General features: G+C 46.5%; 3 protein-coding genes across 4 annotated transcripts in view; 2 read left to right on the plus strand and 1 right to left on the minus strand.

Moving 5' to 3' along the window:
- The first annotated feature begins 326 nt into the window (after positions 1 to 326).
- NRBP1 (nuclear receptor binding protein 1) lies at positions 327 to 13234 on the plus strand. Of its 2 annotated transcripts, none has more exons than XM_036751440.1 (18): positions 327 to 484; positions 4312 to 4541; positions 4861 to 4983; positions 5199 to 5300; positions 5782 to 5871; positions 6048 to 6088; positions 6412 to 6506; positions 8153 to 8236; positions 8424 to 8482; positions 8629 to 8727; positions 10167 to 10299; positions 10594 to 10699; positions 11244 to 11294; positions 11394 to 11529; positions 12003 to 12056; positions 12145 to 12208; positions 12533 to 12588; positions 12672 to 13234. In XM_036751440.1, exons 2-18 carry the CDS (start codon positions 4332 to 4334, stop codon positions 12774 to 12776), a joined length of 1608 nt encoding a protein of 535 aa, XP_036607335.1. In that variant the 5' UTR covers positions 327 to 484; positions 4312 to 4331; the 3' UTR covers positions 12777 to 13234. The 2 variants fall into 2 exon arrangements, with proteins under 2 accessions (XP_036607335.1, XP_036607336.1); XM_036751441.1 differs by having other exon boundaries at positions 327 to 480.
- Positions 13235 to 13406: 172 nt separating this feature from the next.
- On the plus strand, positions 13407 to 14900 carry KRTCAP3 (keratinocyte associated protein 3). The gene is made up of 7 exons (XM_036749918.1): positions 13407 to 13434; positions 13547 to 13731; positions 13815 to 13874; positions 14001 to 14189; positions 14276 to 14410; positions 14516 to 14628; positions 14799 to 14900. Exons 1-6 carry the CDS (start codon positions 13407 to 13409, stop codon positions 14621 to 14623), a joined length of 705 nt encoding a protein of 234 aa, XP_036605813.1. The 3' UTR covers positions 14624 to 14628; positions 14799 to 14900.
- An 88-nt stretch (positions 14901 to 14988) lies between these two features.
- The window catches only part of IFT172 (intraflagellar transport 172), a 43338-nt gene continuing 36979 nt past the window's right edge, over positions 14989 to 21347 (minus strand). Inside the window, exons 36-48 of the mRNA XM_036750610.1 lie at positions 19842 to 19940; positions 19525 to 19634; positions 19357 to 19420; positions 19153 to 19239; positions 18863 to 18979; positions 17907 to 18017; positions 17655 to 17774; positions 16451 to 16546; positions 16232 to 16291; positions 16037 to 16135; positions 15582 to 15735; positions 15374 to 15465; positions 14989 to 15150 (exon numbers count right to left, since the gene is read on the minus strand). Coding sequence (XP_036606505.1) covers positions 15061 to 15150; positions 15374 to 15465; positions 15582 to 15735; positions 16037 to 16135; positions 16232 to 16291; positions 16451 to 16546; positions 17655 to 17774; positions 17907 to 18017; positions 18863 to 18979; positions 19153 to 19239; positions 19357 to 19420; positions 19525 to 19634; positions 19842 to 19940 — 1299 coding nt within the window. The 3' untranslated portion in view covers positions 14989 to 15060. The remainder of the gene's footprint in view (positions 15151 to 15373; positions 15466 to 15581; positions 15736 to 16036; positions 16136 to 16231; positions 16292 to 16450; positions 16547 to 17654; positions 17775 to 17906; positions 18018 to 18862; positions 18980 to 19152; positions 19240 to 19356; positions 19421 to 19524; positions 19635 to 19841; positions 19941 to 21347) is intronic.

Here is a 21347-nt window from a genome sequence, read left to right on the forward strand (position 1 = left end):
GAATCCGAGACCAGCTGACACTCGGAGAGGGGCGGAGAGAGGGAGGAGCACACGGGGCGGGGCGGGGCGGGGGAGGGGCAGGGTCAGGCCGACGGTCCAGACAGACCAGACTGGAAGGCTGACTTCTTTGACTGGAGCGCTGAAGGGAGAGGAGGAGGGGAAACCTCTCTGACGTGAAAAGGAGGGGAGGTGGGACGAAACTGCCTACGCCCCAACACTGACTGGCTAGGAGGGGCACCTCCCCTCCCATTTCGTACACCTAGACCAATAGAATTCCAGCGTCGGCTCAGCGCCGCTAGCCAATTGGTTCAGATGAAGAGGGCGGAGCCCAGAGTTCGGTTGAGCTGTGGAGAGCCGCTGTGAGAGAGAGCTGCGCCTAGTCTAGCTGAGCCTGACTGAGCAGAGCCTCCGGAACCGGAACCGGAGTCGGAGCCAGAATCCGAGCCGGACCTGCAGCGGAGGCTGAGGGGACCGAAGCCCGTACGTGAGTGAGCCAGGGGAGAAGCAAGGAGGGCGTGAGGGGAAGAGTGGGGTTGAAGCCGGTGGGGGAGCTGGGGAGGAGGTGGAGGGGCCAGACTGGCTGTCCGGCCCCAGTGTGTGGCCCCCGGGCTTTGGGCCTTCTCCCTGGGCCTGACGTAGCAGTGCGATACGCCCGCGGGCTCGAGAGGGGCAGCTCGCCTCGTAGCCAGGGCCAGCGGCTCCAACGGCTTGGCCCGCGGCTGTGACTGGCCTACCGGGCTTCGGGGACTGAGGCCTCGAACCATTGGTTGACCGTGGGCGTGGCTTTCTGCCCGCTGACAGCCCCGCGTGACGGGGGACGGACGCCCCGGGCCGCCCAGCCCCGCCGTCCCGCGGCCGGGAAGTGTCAGCGGGCCTGTCCCGAGACCCGCCGGCTCGTCAGCTCACTGGGGAGCCACCCGTTCCGCATGTCTCGGGCGCCAGCTTTGCTGAACGCACCCCAGTGAGGTCAGCTCTGGGCGAGGGGTACTTGGCTGCAAGGGACCGCCAGCCTTTGGTTGGAGAAGAGAACTCAGACCCTGCCCAGCCGGCCACACTCAACAAAACTGTGGTTATCGAGTGCCGTAGAGCTATGCTAGGTTTTTCGGTAGCAATCTCTCCATCAGTAAGCATTTATTAAACGCCTGCGTTGTGCCAGATGCTTGGGGATTTAGGATACAGGCTCTCAGGTAGAATTTTGCAGCGGTTCTTTTCCACTCCTGATCTCCACCGCCACTCCCCCTCCACCCTGTTCCTGGTGAGGATGTAGGTAGAGGGCAGTATTGAGGTAGAAGTCTCTTCTTCCTTCCGTTGGCCTGGCAGGGCTTCTTTGTGGGAACCATCTCCAGTCTGGACCCAGATGGCTCCAGAGGAGAAAGTGAGGCTGGCAACTTTGTACGGGTCTGCCTCACTTAAATCCAATTCACTTGCAAGTCATGGCATCACCCTCCTGATGTCATGGTCCTCTTAGAGAACGAAGGACAAACAACACCAACCTCGCAGGGGTTTGTTGTATAGTAAAGGCCATGACCCGGGTCCCCTTCCCAGACTCTTATTCTTAAGTGGCTGAGTGCGGGGGGGCGGGGGGGGGGGGGCGCGGGTGTTGAGAATCTCAGATCTTCATCCCAACTGTTCAGGCTCATGCCCTCTTACCTCTCGCCACCTTACTTGGTATTTAATTTTTATATATTTTCTGTATATGTTGTTTCCTCAAGAGATTATAAGCGCCTTATGGAAAAGACAGTTCTTTTTTGTCTTTGTATCCCTATAACAGTAGATATTTTAATAAATGCTTGTTGAATGGATTGATATTAATACTGGAATCTTGGACACCACATCTAGAAAGAAAAAGATCTTTGAGAGCATGGCCGTTATTGAGGAGGCATTGGCTATGACTTTCATTCCATGTTGCTTTATTGTGTTAAGTCAGAGTTCAGAATCTCCTTATATCCTCATTGTCCGTGTGGGCTTCTGGCATGTGCATTCCAAAGGCAAGGAGTCCATTTGACACCTACCAGTACTAGTCTAGCAGTAACTTACTGTTTTGCTTTTCTGGAAATAACTGGTCCTTGGAAACTTCCCTCATAGTAACCAATCATGTTCATTGTTAAGAATGATTTTAGACTCCATTTCTATAAAAGGATTCAGACTCAACAGAGTAGAGTAGGTTTAATTAAGCCAAAGATTTGAAAAGCAGATTTATCAAATTTTGCTAGTTAATACCCCCACTGGAAGGTGAATTTAAGTTGTTCTCCTGTATCTTGAGAGACAAGATCACTTATAAGGATGACTCCTAAGGACTTCCTTATCTTAATCTTTTCAAAGGTGAAAGTGGGGGAACTTGTTCTTTTTTTAGTTACATTTCAGAGAAAGAGGGAACAGAATGACCCCTCATTCCTAAACCCCTGTAGAGGCCAGTTACTTGGGGGGGTATACTAAACAGAAAAGTTATACAGTCCCTAATAGTCCCGACAATGCTGAACTTCTGAAAATTCTCCCTTATTTCACTATAAAGGAATGATAGATAAAGAACTAAATAATGGTATTAAGAAGAGTATCTTTGATTTAGTGCCGCTTTTGTTAGTTTGTGTTTTTAAAAAGAAATGATATCAGATTGGGATTGAATGTACATTCACAGTGGTCTGTTTTCTGAAAAAGAGATGTGAGATAGTTAGTCTAGGCTTTTAAGAATTCATAACCATTACGGAGAATAGCATACTTACTTTGTGGATAGGACTTTCAATCTATACAAGTCCTGTGTTAGTGCTCTGGGTCTAAGTTCTTTTCAATGTTTAATTTTAAGAGTATAGAATCTATTTAATAATGACTATATTCTCTCTAGAAAAAATTGAAGTTTAGAAGTTGGAAATCTTTACTGAATAAGACACAATTTAAAGTCAGGTGTTGGTCATTCATTTAACACATTTTTTATTAAACACTTAACTGTGTACTACTTTTAGCACTGGGGATTACAAAGACAAAAACAAATCCTATCCCTCAAGGAACTTACATTCTATTTAGGGGAAACAATAGGTACAGAAAAGTAAATTACACTTCCTACTGTTGGTGCACATAGGAACTAGGTCACTATGAATTTTGAAGTCATTTGAATTTAAAAGAAAAACCTCCATATCTGATTCAGGGATTCAGAGGATTTCAGGAGTTGAAATTTGTTGAACTACATAGAATGGAGACGTATAACCGTCCCCATGTACAAAAAAAACTGAAGACCATATGCTTTGGGAATGGAAAACTAATGAACAGCCAAAACTTTATAAGGTATTTTGAATAGAGAGGAAATAGATTTAGCTCTAGACCTAGATCCAGAGGGCTCAGCATAGGCTGCTGCCAGCCAGGTGTACTGTCTGAGGTTGACATCTCATTGGATATGTGAGAGATGTGATGTTTTTGAGCAACACCCATATGTGCCACACTGACATCACAGGACAAGGTGAGGTCATCAGGGATGAGATCATTGAACTACCAGTCACCTGGCTTTATGGATGAGTTTCTTCATGAATTGGCTGGACTAGTCCTTTGAGTGGGAGACATTTAATGAAAGGACTAGGCCTAGTTCTAGAATGCTAATATTATTCCTATCTAGAGAGTTGGAGTAGGGTGTCCCAAGTCTATCCTTACTTAGGTCAAGGTGAGTGAAACAGTTGCCTAGCTTGGGTGTTAGAGTGGGAGCATTATATTGCTGGACCTCTCTATGCACAATGGATATTGCCTAGGGCACACCTCCAACCCCACTCATGAGACTACACTCTAATTGCCCATGAGACAGTAAGGCTTGTTGCCTGGAACCATCATCCCACCTAGGCAAAATAGGGTGTGACTGACAGGTCAATCAGTCCTGTCTTTCCCATGGACTCTCATTAGTGAGCACAAATAAGAGAAGGTAAGGGTGGTAAAGAAAGTTCCAGAAGATTTTATTGATCTTGAGAAGAATCAAAACCCTACCATTCTGCCATTTGATTGGGTCTGAGAAGTCACTGATTGAGTGTGGAAGAGAAAACTGCCATCATTCTTTGTGTATTGCTCTCTGGATCCCTATCCAAATTCAGCTGCAATGACAGCTCCTAGTTTCTCCTTTCTAGTGTTGTAAGAACACTTAAATGGCCTAGAAAAAAAGGAGCTAGAATACTTTATGAAGCAGGATTGGTTTTAACTTTGGAATTAGAGTTGGGAAAATTAGAGAGGAATATGTAGAAGTATCTGGGTTTTTTTCTTGACTTAAGGGGGAATTGGGATTTGTGGAATAAGGTGTCTGTGGATCCATTCTTAGACCTTCCCACTTCCCAACCTTTGCAGACCTAAGTGTTCATTCCAGCATGTCAGAGGGGGAGACCCAAACAGCACCCAGCAGTGGTTCAGATCCAAAGGCAGAATCTTCATCTTCAGCCCCAGGGTTGACTTCTGTGTCACCTCCAGTGACCTCCACAGCTTCAGCTGTTTCTCCAGAGGAAGAGGAAGAGAGTGAAGATGAGTCTGAGATCCTGGAAGAGTCACCCTGTGGGCGCTGGCAGAAGAGGAGAGAAGAGGTGAACTCATGAGGGTGCTTTGGAGAATGGTGAAGGGAAGATAAGACGAAAAAATTGGGTAAAGGAGTCTCATAGGGCTTGACTAAATAGGTAGGATAGATAGTTACCTTGCTATAGATAGAAGGATATGGATATATAGGATGAATGTGGTATGTACCTTTCCCCCTGTGTGAATGAATACTAACAAATGATAGCTCACATATGTGTAGTGCTCTAGGGTTTGCAAAATGCTTTTTACTCCTCTCCCAATTGGAGAAGGTATGTTTAGGTTGGTATGAAGCTATCCTAACTTCTTCTCATTTGGAGTTGTCATTACTAGGTGAACCAGCGGAATGTACCAGGCATTGATAGTGCTTACCTAGCAATGGATACAGAGGAGGGTGTGGAAGTCGTGTGGAATGAGGTGCAGTTCTCTGAGCGAAAGAACTACAAACTTCAGGAGGTACGTGATAGCAAACGGAATTAAGAAAGGGGGCTTGAAGGAAAGTGTTGTAGCATTTGTGGACTTGGTGTTGGGGAGCTGGCTGTGGAGGGAGGGGATAGCTTTGGGATTAGAACAATGTGAGGAAGGGGGTGTGAAAAGTGAAGAAGGAGGAAGAGTGTAATAATCTATAAGATGGTTTCCTGAGTTACACCTGCACTGTCCCCTGCCTGCAGGAAAAAGTTCGTGCTGTATTTGATAATCTGATTCAGCTGGAACATCTCAACATTGTTAAATTCCACAAGTATTGGGCTGACATTAAGGAGAACAAGGCCAGGGTAAGGAATCTGTTCCTGAATTCTCCCTACCCTCATGGTGCAAGAAGATGAGCAGTTCCCGTTTCTTTTTCTACCTCTACAGACGAGAGCAAGATAGCTTGGAAACAGAACTGGGATCAGTAGGTGTGAAGGTGGGGAGGGACTGGAAGTGAGGAGTGGTTCTGGGGAGTGGGGAGCAGACCATAGGTAAGGGAGGGACCTCCTTACCTATTGGCTGTATAAAGATTAGGGCTTTTCCAAGGCCAATAGTTGTCATATTTGCTCCACATCCTCCTACCACAGACACACACACACACAGACTTTTATTTTTCTGCAGTCTTTAACTGCTCTTCCAAACCAAAGGAGCAAAAAACCCAACAAATGATTTAATGAAGATAAGTGATTTTATTTTTTATCTGGATTGCCTTCCCATATCTGATTTGTAGACCACAAAATGCCTTTCACAGGTTTTCACAATTTTTTTTTTAATATTACCCCTCAGGTGATTTTTATCACAGAATACATGTCTTCTGGGAGTCTGAAACAATTTCTGAAGAAAACAAAGAAGAACCACAAGACCATGAATGAAAAGGTGTGGACAGAAAGTAGGCAAAGGGCTGGGATGGGTTTGAGGTTTGAAGAATGTTATATTGACTTTGAGGTGGGTGGGACATTAAGTATGGAGGGGAGAGAGAATGGTCCCTGGTTTGAGTTCCTAGGGATGAATGATGGGGTTACTTCTTATACCTGGTCTGTCCTGTCTTCTAGGCTTGGAAGCGGTGGTGTACACAGATCCTCTCTGCTCTTAGGTAAGTTGTTCTTTGTTGGTTTCTACCCATAGATTGCAAGACATTGTTCTTTGCCTTTTCCCACTTCCCGTTAGCCACGTAATGCCATGTCTAGATGATAGTAGGTCATCCTTAAATTATTTTCAATTCTCCAGGCATAACACCCTCTTCTACCTCTCTTTATAGTACCAATTACCTAAAGCATTTGGCATGGTGAAAAATCCAGAGTGTGGGGGCACCTTGTGTAATAACCAGCAGGGCTTTTCATGCTAGCTCCTTTATTCCCTGGGTTGCCCTTTCCCTAGTTTTCTAGTAGCCCCTCTAACAGCCCAGTGCCCCCACAGCTACCTGCACTCCTGTGACCCCCCAATCATCCATGGGAACCTGACCTGTGACACCATCTTCATCCAGCACAATGGACTCATCAAGATTGGCTCTGGTGAGGGGGAGGCTGAGGTTCAGGTCAGGGGAGTGGCAGGGGAACATGGGAATCATGGGCTAAGGTGAAAGATAGGAAGAGAGTAGAGAAAACTCATGAAATGGGGGAAAAAGGTACAAGTTAAGCTGGAGGGTAAGGATGGGTAGAATAAGTAGATAGTCCCTTTAAGGGGAGAAGCACAGTGTAATTTTGAGCTAGAGCATTTTTTGAGGGACTTAGACTCAGTTTGGGTGGGTGGGATTTAACAGACAGTTTGGGAAAGACTAGGTAATGAGGGTGGTATCTGTTTAGAATGGGGACGGGCTGGTATATATCTAGGCAGTGGGGCTTTGCAAGCCCTGCCAAAAGAGGTTCCAGACTGTGCCTGCTGTGAGTGCTGTCCACGTGCTATGTATCTGTGTGCAGTGTATTGCATTTCTGTGTGCCGTGTTGGTATGCTATTTGTGTGTCCATTCGTCTGGGGCTTGGCCGCTCCATTGCTCATGACTTCTCTCTGTTTTCCTCCCTCCCGCTTACGGGCTGCTCTGTTCCCAACAGTCTTTCATAGGATTTTTGCTAATGGTGAGAGCTCTCTCTGCCCCACCTGGGGCTCTGTCTGTGCTCCCCTTGCTCCCTTTGGGACTGGCTACCCAAAGCATGCAATGATGGAGCAAGCACCTATTCCCTACTACCCTTATGCCTGCTTAGTTACCGCCCCTATTAGTCATGTACTTGCTTGCCCCATTCATAACTTGCTCATTCCCTGTGGACTTTGTTTGGCTGGCCACCTACCCCTTACATTCCTCAGACCCTCTCATCAGGTTAGTCCCTTCCAAACCATGCTGTGCTCCCCAGCTTCTCTGTGACTTGTGGCCATTGTCTTCTGACCTGAGTGACTCCAAAAATGGGCCCAGCCCTGGTTCCTCACTCAGCCCTGTGGCAGGCAGGATTTTGGGAAATTGGTGGGGAGGGTACAGGGCAGAGGGATACTTTTGGGGGCCAGGGAATAAGAAGTAGGGTAGATTAAACATAGGATCATTATTCAAGGTTGTCAGCTCACTTCTAGACTTCAGTTTATTTGGAGTCTGTCAGCCAAGGGGGAGTAAGAAGAAGGCTATACACTTTGTCATGCACTGGCATTTCCTGCCCCCCCTTTTTTTTTTCAGCAAAACTCTCAAGGTCCCCACCTTGACACAAAGGAAACAGAATGGGCTTCCTACTCTCCTATGTTGGCAGCTTAAGCTAGAAACAGAACAGTAGAATGGGTGGAAGAAATCAGGGCACAACCAACACCAGATTTAGAGAACATTGAGATGGTGGGGTGGGTGGACTTAAGACAAGTTAGCCTACTATTTTAGGGAGGTGGGAGGGCCCTTGGTAGAAGGCTTTTCCTTAGAAGACCTGACCACTGACCAACCCAAGGTCTCATATAGCTATGATGCCTTTGTGTCTGTGTTGTCAGTGGGGAAAGAACACAAAATGAGGACCAATAGGGCTGAGAGGAGGGGATGTGCCTGTGTGACAGTGTGGTCCCTGTACAAAATAGTTCAGGGTGGGTAGGTGAGTGGACTAGGAATGGGATTCATAAATGAAAGCTGGGATTTGTCTGGGTTGGGGCTGTGTATTCTTGATAACCATCAAATTGAAGATGCATCTCCCACTCCCAGTGGCTCCTGACACCATTAACAATCATGTGAAGACTTGTCGGGAAGAACAGAAGAATCTGCACTTCTTTGCCCCTGAGTATGGAGGTGAGGGATCTTATTCCCTTCTACTTCTAGCCCCTAACTCCCTATCCCAGAAGCCCTATTCTGTTTGACTTACTGGCATATAAGAAGTAAAGCGTGTCAGATTTCTAGTCCTAGTCCACATAGAGAACAAATTTGGGGCTCCTTCAGCCTTTCATTTTATCCACTCTGAGCCTTGTCTCTTTCCCAGAAGTCACTAACGTGACAACAGCAGTGGACATCTACTCCTTCGGCATGTGTGCATTGGAGGTGAGGATTCCATAAGGGATGAGATGAGGGAAAATGGGAGGAGAAAATGGATGAGGGTCAGGCAGTTTCCTGAAGCCTGTGGGTCATATTGTAATATGTAGGTTCTTAAGGTAGCATCTTTTTTCTGTTTTGTTGAATCACCCCAGATGGCAGTGCTGGAGATTCAGGGGAATGGAGAGTCATCTTATGTTCCACAGGAGGCCATCAGCAGTGCCATCCAGCTACTGGAGGACCCACTTCAGAGGGTGAGCAACTTGAAGACCATTAGCTCTGGGTCCCTTTTCAGCCCCAATCATAGACACAGCTTTATAGCTAGAAGAGGCAATTTCATATGACTCCCTCATTTAAAGATAAGGAAATTGAGACACTGGTAAATTGATTTGCCCAAGTTCACATAGGTAGTAGGCATCAGAGGCAGGATTTAAGCCAAGTTCCCTGACTCCAGAGACATTGTGTTCTTTGATAATAACTACTAACAACAGCCTTTTCACATAAGTACATTAAAGTTTGTGAAGTGCTTTACCTTTTATCTCATTTGATCCTCAAAACTAAGAGGTAGATGCTGTTTTTATCCCCATTCTACATATGGAGAAGCTGAGGCTGAGACAGATTAGGTGACTTGCCCAGGGTCTTACAACTAGGTAAATGTTGGAGGCTAGATTAGAACTCAAGTTTGTCTTACTCTAAGTCTAGCATGCTAGCCACTGTACCACCTACTGTCAACTTCCTGTTTCCAGGATTCCTTCCTTTAATTCTACTATTTAGTGTGCCTGCCCACTTGGAAATATATCACACTGTCCTAGAGCTTCATAGGAAGGGTGTGATTTGGTAGATCTAGAGGAATAACAGAGATGATGTGGAGGTGGACTAGAAAGGAGTAAACATGGAGTAAGATGAACCATGAGGAATTCAGTAGGTATAGAAGGCAGATGTTAGGAGTATAGGGATAGACTGATGTGCTATAACTTGAGACTGATAGATTAAAATGTGGATCAGGGATAATTTCAGTGTTGAATGATGGGATTGGAATGAGGATGTTCAGTTCAGCCAACACAGGCAAGGCAGTACCTGTCAGAAATTTTAAAAAGAAGTTTGCCTTTTAGAGGAAGTCTATATATGGAATAAGTGAGATTTGATGAATGGAATTTTAGGACAAAAAATATTTCAGGAGTTGATGTTAATTCAAGTTCTCAAGATTGGGAAATAGGATTGGTGTCTGACCAATATAGAGAAGTTGGGTAGGGAAACTACTGAAGAAGGCATAGGCTTTTGTCTCATAATCTATTTCTTTTTCTAACCTTTACCAGCCTTAGTTTCAGTTAAATATAGTAGATAGATAAGAGTATCAACTATAAATAGACCTTTGAACCTGGTGGTAAAAAGATGATTGGAGACTTTAAAGAGGATAAGTTTTCCATAACAGATGAAAACCAGCTAAGTGCAGATCAAGAAAGGAACTAGGAGAAGAACATTAAATAGCAAGAAAATTTCTAAGAATTTGAAAGGTGAGAGTGATAGAATTTGGGAGTCAACTAAGAAGGAGTTTATTGAGAGATGGTGGCAGAAAGAGCTTTTGTGACTTGACCGTAAAGTGATAGAAATGAAAGTTGTTAAGAAATCTTGGGGCTAGAAACCAGAAGAGAAGGGAGCATGAACAGAGAGCCTAACTCCTTCTATTCTTCAGGAGTTCATTCAAAAATGCCTGCAACCTGAGCCTGCTCGTCGACCTACAGCCAGAGAGCTACTTTTCCACCCTGCACTGTTTGAGGTGCCCTCACTCAAACTGCTTGCTGCACATTGCATTGTGGGACACCAACGTAAGTTTTGCTTAGGATCTCCTTCCATAGAGTGGAAGTGCCTCTATAGCTATGCCACTGTGACATCATCATGAATTTCTCTTCTTCCCCTAAGGGATTCTTTTGTTCCATACAACTCCTTGTCTCTACCCACAGCATTGTGGGGTCCCAACATGTGATAAATACCACCTTCTTGGTCTCCCCCCAAGTTTATTATCCTTATAAATCTTCTGGGGAAAAAAGCCTTTTTTGATGTCTTCGTTTCTTATACCTCCTCTAACTTTCCACTCTGACATACATGTCCATATCCTCCAGACCTCATACCAGAAAATGCCCTGGAGGAGATCACCAAGAACATGGACACCAATGCTGTACTGGCAGAAATCCCTCCAGGACCTGGGAGGGAACTTTATCGGACCCTGTAAGTGACAGTGAAGTCTTGAAGGTGGTTTAGCACCAAGATGTAAAATGCTGTGTAGTACTGTGTTTACAAAGATCAGTACAACAGAGACAAATAGAATTTCCAGTCTAATGAGACCAGAGAGGAGAGACCTACACAAAAATATTTAACCCAAGTGAGAGAATAGAAAAGGCTAGGTCCATGTAAGGCACTATGAAAGATTTGAAGAGGGAGAAATCACTTTTTACCTCAGGGTGGGTGTGAGGGAGAAAACTTTGTGTAGGAAGGTAGAAGCTTGCTTGGGCCTTGATAGAAGGAGCCTCAGAGGCACAGAAGATTGCAAGGAAGGAGTTCTTTCCAGGTATGGGGACTGGTGGGAGTGCTTGGCAAATGGGAATTGTATTGCTTGTCTACAAGCTGTCTGAATGTCCATAAGCTGTCTAGTTGGGATTAGGTGTGGAGGCTAAAAAGGAGATTCTCTAAGGATCATTAAATGTTTCACAAGAGTGGTTGTATTTGAGTGTGCGAATAACTTTGCCTTTCCCTTTTTCCTTCTCTTCTCAAGGTATTCTCAGTCACCAGCTCTGGAATTGGATAAATTCCTTGAAGATGTAAGGTGAGAGGGGGAAAGATGGTATCTATGGGGAAGCAGGGCAATGGGGAGCTAGTTGGGCCCTTTGCAATCCTTGTTTTAACGTACTTAATCTCGCTCCAGAAATGGGATCTATCCCCTAACGGCCTTTGGGCTACCTCGGCCCCAACAGCCCCAACAAGAGGAGGTGACTTCACCTGTAGTGCCCCCATCTGTGAAGACTCCAACACCTGAGCCAGCTGAAGTAGAGACTCGAAAGGTGAGGAAAAGCCAAGAGTATATGTGTGGTATGGTCAGTGGTTTTTTATAAGGCTCAAATGACATTTAGGTAAAGTATTATATGAATGTCAGCTCATATCTGGAAGATGAATGTGATTTGTGAAATAGAAATATGTTTGAATTTTACAGGAAATTAGAGAATATCAGTTGACATGTTAGAATTACAGACTTTAAGTTGTAAGGTACTTCACAGCTCATCTAGTCCAACTCCAAAACCCATTTTGGACAGCTCTGTAGTTATTAGGAAGTTTTTCCTTATATTGAGCTTAAATCTACCTGTTGGCAAGCAACACCCCTTCTTCCTAGGCCTTGCCTTTGAGGTTTTGACATTTGTATGTATGACAGCCCTTCAAGTACTAAAAGACAGATGTCCTGTCTCCCCTGGAGTAAGTAGTATGTTCCAGAGAGAGGCTTTCAGAGGTAAAGAGGTTCCTTGGACTCTTCCTCCCTCAGGTGGTGCTGATGCAGTGCAACATCGAATCAGTAGAGGAAGGAGTCAAACACCATGTGAGTCTTAGCAGACAGAACAACTGGGGAGCTGGGCTAGGAGCGGGGGGTTGGGCTCCTTCCCTTTCCTGACTTTGCTGTGTTTCAGCTGACACTCCTGCTCAAACTTGAGGACAAACTGAATCGGCATTTGAGTTGTGACTTGCTGCCCAGTGAGTATGGCTTCCTTTTCCCTCTATACCTATCTTCTCCCCTCAGGAAATAGAGCTGTATAATCTTTGAGCTGTATAATCTTTGCCTTTTGAAGAACTCTCAATCCTGGGTGGGAAAGGAGGCAAGATTCATTCTGGGTGAATGGGTAATAAAACATAGCCATCTTTAGCTTCTTATTGGGATTATGGGAAGAAGGAGAACTTTCTCCCCAGCCAATTTAGCAAGTCCTATGCTTGAGAAATTTTAGGGTTGCATACTTTGGCCCTCGTAGACAGTTCACCTCCATAATAATGTCTTGATATTTTTTTCTCTGCCACTTGTAGATGAAAACATCCCAGAATTGGCTGCGGAGCTAGTGCAGTTGGGCTTCATCAGTGAGGTGAGGCTTTCTTGCCTTTTTCCTGAAGTCATTTTGACCTACCCCCCTTATTTCAGACCTCACCTTGACTTCTCCCTCCTTAGGCTGACCAGAGTCGCCTGACCTCTCTGTTGGAGGAGACTCTAAACAAGTTCAATTTTGCCAGGAACAGCACCCTCAACTCAGCTGCTGTCACCGTCTCTTCCTAGTGCTTACTCCTATGCCCTGGGCTGTGACTGTCATCGGACCTGCTGCAGCCCCTTCTTGCCCCCTCCCCTCTGGGAGTCAGTATTACCCAGTGCAGCCCCCTCTCCCCTTATTATTTAGGAGGGAGGCGGAAGGCTCTGGTTTTGAGCATCATCACTCCCCTTCCCTTTTTCTTCCTCTTCCCCTGCACTTTGTTTACTTGTTTTGCACAGAACTGAGCCGGGGGTACTCAGCTGCTCTTTCCCCTTGGCGGGGTATCCAGTGGCTGATTTGCCCTCAGGCTTTCCGCCAGCTTCCCTGAGCCTGCCCAGCCTGTGCTGGAAAGAGGTTGGGGCAGAGGAAGCTGATTACACAATCCCGCTAGGGAGGAACTGGTCTGGAGAGGTGGGAGGGTGCTGCAGTGTGGCCCCTTGGGGCTGTGTGACTCAGTTGCTGCTGTAATAAAGTCTACTTTTGCTAATGTCTGCGCCTGTTTCTTCGCGCCTTCTCTGGGAGGGGGCGCTGTCGGGTCGCAGGGAGCAAGGGGCGTGGCCGTGCCGCAGGTAGAGGGGAGGGACTGGAGAGCGCGGGGCGGGGCGGGGCCAGGCTCAGGTGTACCGGAAGGCCGAGTGGCCCGCGGCGCTCCCAGCAGAATGTGCCGTGGGCGCAGCTGCCGGTTCGGTAACTTCCCCGGGGGTGGGGTGGGGTGCTCTCTGGGTACGTGGGCCGCTGGTTGAGCTGTCTCGCCCCGGGTACCTTCTATTCCCACCCGCTCCTTGCCTGTGCTTTGCAGATGCGGCCCGGGGCCCCCGCCGGCTGATGCGCGCCGGCCTCGCCTTGATCCTAGTGGGGCATGTGAACTTGTTGGTGGGAGCAGTGCTTCACGGCACCGTCCTACGGCACGTGGCGAACCCCGGCGGAGGCATCACCCCCGAGTACACCACGGCCAATGTCGTCTCCGTGGTCTCCGGCCTTCTGGTGAGCCGCGACGAGCTGGGCGGGGCGGGCCGGCTGGGCGGGTCGGAATCCCGCGTTCACCTCCGAGCTCTTTGTCTCCCCAGAGCGTGGCCGCGGGACTTGTGGCGCTGCTGGCCTCCAAGAACCTCTTCCTGGCCCCGCTGGTGAGGCTGAGCGGGAGAGGCGGGGTGGGGGGCTGCTCGTACCCAGTCTGTACCCAGGTCCCACTCTAGCGGCCGCTGCTAACTGTGGGTGGGGGGAGATCCATTAACTGTCTGCCCCGCCCCCAGCACTGGGCCTTGCTAGCAGTGTCCTTGCTGAATCTGCTCTTGTCCGCCGCCTGTTCCCTTGGTCTGCTCCTGGCATTCTCGATGACCGTGGCCAACGGAGGCCGACGCCTTCTCGCTCAGTGCTACCAGGGCGCCAACGACCCTTGGGCAGCCGCTGACGACTGCCCTTTTGACCCCACCCGAATCTACGTAAGCAACTTAAAAAGTCTGAATCTGTCCTTACATCCTTTCCCCAATGCCCCATCCCGAACGCTTCCCTGACCTCTGCCCTCTAGGAGACTGCCCTGGCTCTCTGGTTTCCGTCAATGCTCATGGCTGCATCCGAGGCTGCTTTGTCTGGATACTGTTGTGGGGCTGCACTAGCTCTTCGGGGGTTCCAGCCCTGTGGGGAGGAAGGACTTCTGCAACAGGTAAAAAAAAAAAAATAAGGGCAGGCCAGGGCGTTTCTGAGACCAGGAATTGATTCAAAACTTGGGCCTAGTCCAAGGCCCTATAACCCTACTGTTTTTTTATAGCTTCAGGAACTAGGAGAGCCTGAATTCCCCCAAGGGAAAAGGCAGGAAAGTGAACACCTTTTGGAGCAAAGCCAAGTAATCAAGACAGCGAGGAAAGTCTGGGTTTAGGACAGGTGAGGAGCCATCAGGAAAAAAATAAACTCAGGGGGCTTAGTCTGGGTACAGTTATACATGTATCCCCAACTGTCACTTTTGGCTGGCCTTGTCTTTTCTCCCTCCCATTCTGTTTTTGATTTTTCACCACACCACCCCTTTACCAACATTAGTTTTCCCCTTTCTCCAGCAGTTCCTGTGAATGGAGCTAACAAGCCCTGGGTGACAATCTTCTTTCCTTCCTAAAACCACAGAAAAACTAACTCAGATTGTGATGTAAATAATTGTAATAAAGGACCTGCTTTCTACTTGCACTGAATTAATGATTTGTCTTTGGCTACATAAGGATGATCCTAGGTCAAAGAAACAGCGATCCAGACTACGCTCAGGACTTTAATGTAGGAGAAGAACGCAGCAACACAGGGCCTTAGTGCTTTCTCCATTGCTGCCGGTCACTGAAAGGAGAAGCTGGTGCTGGGCAAGCCTCCACACCACTGGCTAATGAACTTAAGGACATCTTGGCATACTGGGCTGTGGGAGGTCTGTGGGGAGAAATAAGGGAAAACTTGGTAAAGAGAATGTTCTGGGATTCCTGGTAAAGGGGAAGGGCTTTGGCAAGAAGTGATCCTCTTATCTCACCTCCCTCCCTCAATGCCCCCATCCTGGTTACAGTGTCTGCACCACCCAACCAAGCCCTCTGACGTCATTCCTAAGCTTTTCTTCTCCCCGCCCCCATCCACATCTCTAGCCGTCTCTCCCACAAACCTTGATGGCCATAAGAAACTTATTCCAGTTGTCCTTGTTGGCTGCTTTCCCTGGCCGCTTAAATTCAATCTTGTTCCTCAGCACTGGGTACCCTGGGGGGGGAGGGGAAGAGCGGTTGATTTGTCACTGCCTGTTCTCTATGCCCATTAGAAACAGCACCGCGGAGGCGCCTTTCCTGCCCTCCTCCCACACAGAGGTGGTGTTGTACCTGTAATAAGGCAGGGCAATGCCCGGACGCCAGTACTTGCCGCCACCAGGGAAGCCTCATAGGCACCTCGTTCATCTCGAGGTAGAACCTGCTCTAGCCGCTGGTCCATTGAGACTGTGAGCACCCAATCCCGAACTTCCTCCCTTTGGGCCTCCTGGAAAGAACAGGACTTTTCACGTAGGTAAGGCCCTCAACCCATTACGTAATGGCACAGCAGGCCATCTTCTGGCTACAAATTAGGGGTCTTTGCACAGCTTTCCCTTTCTTCTGATCACACTTCCACTTAGGGAAATTCAGGAAACTCCCACAGCAAAATTCCTATTTCCCCTATGCTTTCTGTCCTCTCCTGGTATAGGGAAAATATGAATGAAAATGTTAACATTAACCTGTTCATGAACAAAGTGGAGAGCTCTTCTCTCCTGACCAGTCAGGCTTTTCTAAGCCTGAGCCCTTACCGGCACATGTTGCTTCGCTGGTAGTGGCACCTCAAAGGGAATGTCTGTGTCCTGGAAATCTGAGTGGTCAAGGGCATCCAGAGTGCCTTCCTCTATTGCCTGGAGGAGTCACAGGAAGAAAGTGGTGAGATTAACCCAGCACAGTGAGCTCTCTGCACAGTCACCCACTCCCTTGGCACAGCTGCCTCGACTTACATCTGTCAGATCCAAAAATCGGTTCAGGAAGATGAATGCCATGTTCTCCCAGCCTACCGCCTAGGTGGAAAGGAAAGGAAAGGAGAATTTAGTAACCAGCTTCTGGTTTTACTAGGAGCTTTTATCCCTCAGTTCTTCTATTCACCCCATGTCCCCTTCTTTCTCTTTACACTTCTAAGCTCCTGAAACTTTGGCCACATTACTCATTTCATCACTCACCTTGGCAGCTGTGCCTGCCTCATAGAAAGCCTTGTCTGCAGGGATTAGTTGGGTGTGGCGTAACAGGGACACGGAAAGCCTGGCAGCCACTGTCTCCTATAAATTATGATTTAAAAAGCAATGAATTAAACCAAGGGTGCAGGCCTGTACCAGGAAGGCTGCAGCCTCAGAGAGATAAGTGACACAGAAAACACAACTCTATACAAATATTAATAATATTTAACCTCTCTGGACCAGCTTTTTCATCTCCATAATGAACAGGTCAGACAAGTCCTAAGTTACCTTTAAGCTCTAACGTTCCGTGATCTCTAAGATCTCTCAGTTTTATGAGCCTATGATTCTAAGTACATGAAGACAGTGTGTTGACAAATATGTATATTGTGAGATTAGGAGTGAGAGATCGTAAGAATTGCATTCTTAGATATAACATAGCTGGGGAAAGCATCAGAGACCATTGTATGAATAGGAGAGATAGGCAGTGAGTACAGACTTTGGAGAATGTATTAAAACTGTCTTTAAATATCTGAAGGGTTATCAGGTAGAAAGTGGGATAAGATTTAATCTGGTCAGATAGAGGACAAAATTAGTACCAATAGGTGCCTATTAGGCAGATTAAAAACTTAACTTTATCAACTTAGAAGAGGCAGCAATATGGGGTAGAAAGAGGCCTAGCTTTGCACTGGGTGGATCTCAATTCTAATCTAGGTGTAGACACTGACTAGCTGTGGCTTCATGGGTATAACTGACTTTTGGTAGACTCCGTGGTTGTTCTGAAGGACAGTCCTCTGTAAACGTTAAAGTGCTATGTAAATGTGATATACTAAATAATCACTAACAATTAGAGCTGTCCACCACTGGTATTGTGTGCCTCAGGAAATAGTGGGTTCCCCATGATAGGGAGTATGCAAGTAGAGGCAGGACCTTCTAAAGGAATGGAGGCTGGATTCAGTGACCTCTAAGGGCCTCGCTATTTTAAGACTCAAAGGTAGTAACACTAGTCCAATGCCAAAAAGGACCTGAGACATTCACATTCAGTTAGCCAGAGTACTCCCTTGTCACCACAGCTGCCAGGCAAGAGTGCTTCCTGTATAAATCTAAGAAGCAGCTATAGCACGAGCTTGAAACCACTTGCATTCTGATGAAGCCTTGAGCATGACTTCTTGAACGGAGAATTATGGCCCTCCACCATTTCCCTCTATCTCACCAGCTGCTTGATGCTTTGGGCTGCAGAACGAGTAGCATAGTAATGAGCAATCAGAAGCATTGTCTCAAATTCTTCATGGGCTGCTGAGTTTGCTTCACTGGATTTCACTAGGTTTTCACACTGGAGAAAGGAGGAAAATAAGTGAGATCCCAGCCTAGTTTGGAGACCAAAGGAGTACAAAGGGATGAATGATATGAACACTGAGGATGGACAGTAGTTCTGTGATGTAAATGACAGCCCTGGCTCCCTCACCAAGTTGAAGAGGACATCCCGAAGGTCAGCCCAGTTGTGATAGGCCTCGGCACTGTTGGTTCCAGGGGAGCTCACCATGTCTGTGAAGATCCTTTTGTAAATGTTGAAGTTCTGGAGATTATTGAGGTGGGAAAGAAAGAAAGGAATCTTAGTAAGAAGTAAGAGACGGGAACTGGAGAAGAGATTTATTGTTTGGAAGGGGGGCACTAAATGAGAAGAACTGAAGGTGTATGTGTGTATGGGGAAGAATTAATAAGTTTTTCAGGAGCAAAGGAATATGGAAGAAGGAAAAAGAAATGTTAATAATAGAATGATGAATACTAGGAACTTGTGTTTTTATAGTGTTTTGTGGTTACAAAGCACTTGCCTCACAACCCAGTGTAAGTATTATTATCTTTATTTCACAATTAAGAAATTAAAGTTGAGAGACTAAATAATTTGCCCAGGGTCACACAGCTGGAAAGTTATCTATGTTAGGCCTGGAACTCAGGTTTGCTGACTCCAAATCCTCCCTCTAAAAACAGATGTGGGTTAGTCTCTGCACAGCTATAAGCTTCTGGAGCATAGATGTGCTGACTCTAGTGAACTGAGATAAGACAAAGGAGAAGGGGGAGTGGGAATGATATTTATTTCTTTGAGGAGAAGTTAATAAGACTTTGGGGATGTTTTCAGTAGTAAGATTAGCCTCTGAAAGAATGTTCCCAATGGATCAACAAAGACTTGATGTTGAAAGATTTCCCAAAAATATGAGTGTATTTCAGCAAAGGCTGCATTTCTAAGGGAAGTACCATTTCTTCTAGGATATGGTGGACTCTAGGATATTGAAGTAAAAGGAGGTTCTGAAAGGAGAGGTTGGGTTATCCATGGGATAGTCATTATCCCCCCTGCTGTGAGTGGGAAAGGTCCACAGGAAGAAAGAGGGTTTCTGTAAGGTTTCCCCCAGGAAGAGGCAGTACCTGTGGGTTGGCAGGTGCTCCATGCTGCACGTAAAGGGCTAGTGCCTGGGCACAGCCACCCTCTCGGATCAGATGGGTCGAGTACAATGCCACATACTTGTGCAGGATCTTGTAGTTCTGCCCAGAGAGGAAGATGGCGTGGAGAGGTTTGGGACCAGAAAGATTTGGAAGGAAGAACATGAATGTATTTAGGGAAACAAGGCAAGTGTGAGTTAGCTTTAAACACTGAAGCTTCACAAGCAAACACGGAATTGGGGGAAAGTGGAAGCAAAGGGCTAGGGAACACTTACCTGCTTGGTGGCTGTGTCAATGCACTTATCCCATTGACCCTGCTCCACATACAAGTCCAGAGCAGCCACAACATCCACACCTACAAGCTATTGGCAAATTGAAGAGAAATATTTCCATGGGATATGAGAGAGAGGAGTTTTCTCTGACCCCTTCATGAATTTTGTCTCCTACCCCACCAACTTTGGCATTTCCTGGCAACTCACTGAGTCCACTTTGCCCTGGTTCTTCAAGAACTCTTTATATTGCTGGTCCACATAGTCCTCATACCTAGGGAGACGTGTTTCAGTTAACCTCTTGAATGCTGAAAGCCATACCCTATTCCATTTTCATCCTTAAAGTGAAAGGTTTCTACATAAAGGGTAGGGTTTTACCGGGGGTCTAATTCCTTGGCCACCCGCTTGGCCTTGTTCCATTCTTCACCTTCCATGAAAGCATCAATTGCTTCCTTAACTAGGTCTAGGTTCAAGTAGAGCTCTGCAGCCTACAAAGTTAAAAATTGCATATTGGAGATTATCTGTCATCTCTACTCTCCAGTAATATATATTCCCTTCTTTCCCAGAGTCATATTGCTAGCCCATCATAAATATTCTCTTGAGCTCAAGCATCTCCACCTCTGCCCTGCCCCTAACCCAATGCAACCTCCTTTCTTTGTAGTCCCACCCCCCCTGTTCCCCAGCACCCTGCTCACCGCATTGTGCTTCCCAATTCCGATCAATTGGGGTCCTACAGCCCGAACAACTTCTAGACTACGTTGTGGGGGTAGGAACTTGATGGAGAGTTCAGCTGCCTGGAGGGAAAAATGAGAGGGAAGCAGATAAGAGAGCCAGATTCTGGTACAGCTCCCACCGTGTTTATTTCATAGAATATAAATGGACTATTCCTATGATTCTAGGCATATAAATGCTCCATCTAAGTCATTTCCCCTAAGTCACAAGTTCCTCTGATGCTCTCCTTTCCATGATGCTCTTCAAAGCCTACCCACTGATTCATAATAACCTTCAAATGACCCAATGAACCACCACCTATTTCTCTGAACTCATCCCAACTTTCTTTTCTCATTAAGAATCCTCCACTCTGGACCTCCAACCATCAGTCAACAAGCTCTAGGGATACGAAGAAAGGCAAAAGTCTCTGTCCTCAAGGAGTTCATCTTCTAGTGGGGGAAGCAACAGGCAATAACTATAAGATATGGGAGGATATGGGAAAGGCCTCTTACAGAGATGGGATCATGATCTGAGTCTTGACAGCCCACAAGAGGTGCAGGTGAAGTAGGAGAGCATTTCAGGTGTGGGGACAGCTAGTCAAAAGGCAAGGAGTTGGGAATGGAGGGGAAGAACTGCAGGAAGATCTGTATTTTTGGATTGTAGAGTATGTGGAAAAGGGTAAAAGGAAGGACCAGAAAGGGAGGAGGGAGCCAACTGTGAAGGGCTTTACAAGCCAAGCAGAGGTTTTGTATTTGAAGTGTGGGGAGGTGATATGGTCAGACCCCTGCCAGCAGGGAACAAGGAAGTGTACTCCAAGACACTTTGATATTTTTGGGCTGCAGAAAGGAGAAGACAAACTAAATAATAAAAGTTCATGCTTTCCTATACAGACTTTTTTTGTATTTGAATATTTGTGTTTGTTCATGATTCTTTAATTTATGATAAACTATTTTAAAGTGAAAGTTTGGACTAGATGATCTTCAGTAACTTCAAGGCCTCCATCAATCTAATCCATTCTCCTTTCTCCCTTCATATGCCACACAGTCTAATTAAGGCATTGTCAAATGAAAATGACCAATCAAGGAGCATTTACTCTACAGGCATTCTGCTTGCTATGCAAAGACAGACCCCACGCTATTTCCCCCCACTCCACATACAGATATAGAACCTTCTAGCAAGGAGCTTACAGCCTGAAAGGGAAAGACAAGTATGTCTAGTTATTAAAACTAGAATACCAGGGAGGTGTGGTAAGTTAAAAGGAGAGGTCCAGGCACAATGCTATGAAGAAATCTGAGGAAGAAACCACTTTGAGCTTCAGGGCAGAGCAAGAAAAGAATCATGGAACCTGAACTGGGTCTTCAAGGAAGGCAGGCCCTCAGAAGGCTGAGGGAGCGGAGGTGGAGAACCCATTTCAAACATGAGGAACTGCAAAGGTAAAAGCAGAGGCAACAGAGAACAGCAATGTGGGATGGAAAGTAGTCAAGTTAGGC

The sequence above is a fragment of the Trichosurus vulpecula genome, chromosome 3 (genome assembly GCF_011100635.1).
Source record: "Trichosurus vulpecula isolate mTriVul1 chromosome 3, mTriVul1.pri, whole genome shotgun sequence".
Taxonomy (NCBI): Eukaryota; Metazoa; Chordata; class Mammalia; order Diprotodontia; family Phalangeridae; genus Trichosurus; species Trichosurus vulpecula.

Coding starts and splice junctions, on each gene's coding strand:
- NRBP1 (XM_036751440.1), top strand. CDS start 4,332: ATGTCAGAGGGGGAGACCCAAACAGCACCCAGCAGTGGTTCAGATCCA. Junction 10,300..10,593: donor TTGCATTGTGGGACACCAAC/GTAAGTTTTGCT, acceptor CATATCCTCCAG/ACCTCATACCAGAAAATGCC. Junction 12,057..12,144: donor AGGAAGGAGTCAAACACCAT/GTGAGTCTTAGC, acceptor GCTGTGTTTCAG/CTGACACTCCTGCTCAAACT.
- KRTCAP3 (XM_036749918.1), top strand. CDS start 13,407: ATGTGCCGTGGGCGCAGCTGCCGGTTCG. Junction 13,435..13,546: donor TGGGCGCAGCTGCCGGTTCG/GTAACTTCCCCG, acceptor TGTGCTTTGCAG/ATGCGGCCCGGGGCCCCCGC. Junction 13,875..14,000: donor ACCTCTTCCTGGCCCCGCTG/GTGAGGCTGAGC, acceptor CCCCGCCCCCAG/CACTGGGCCTTGCTAGCAGT.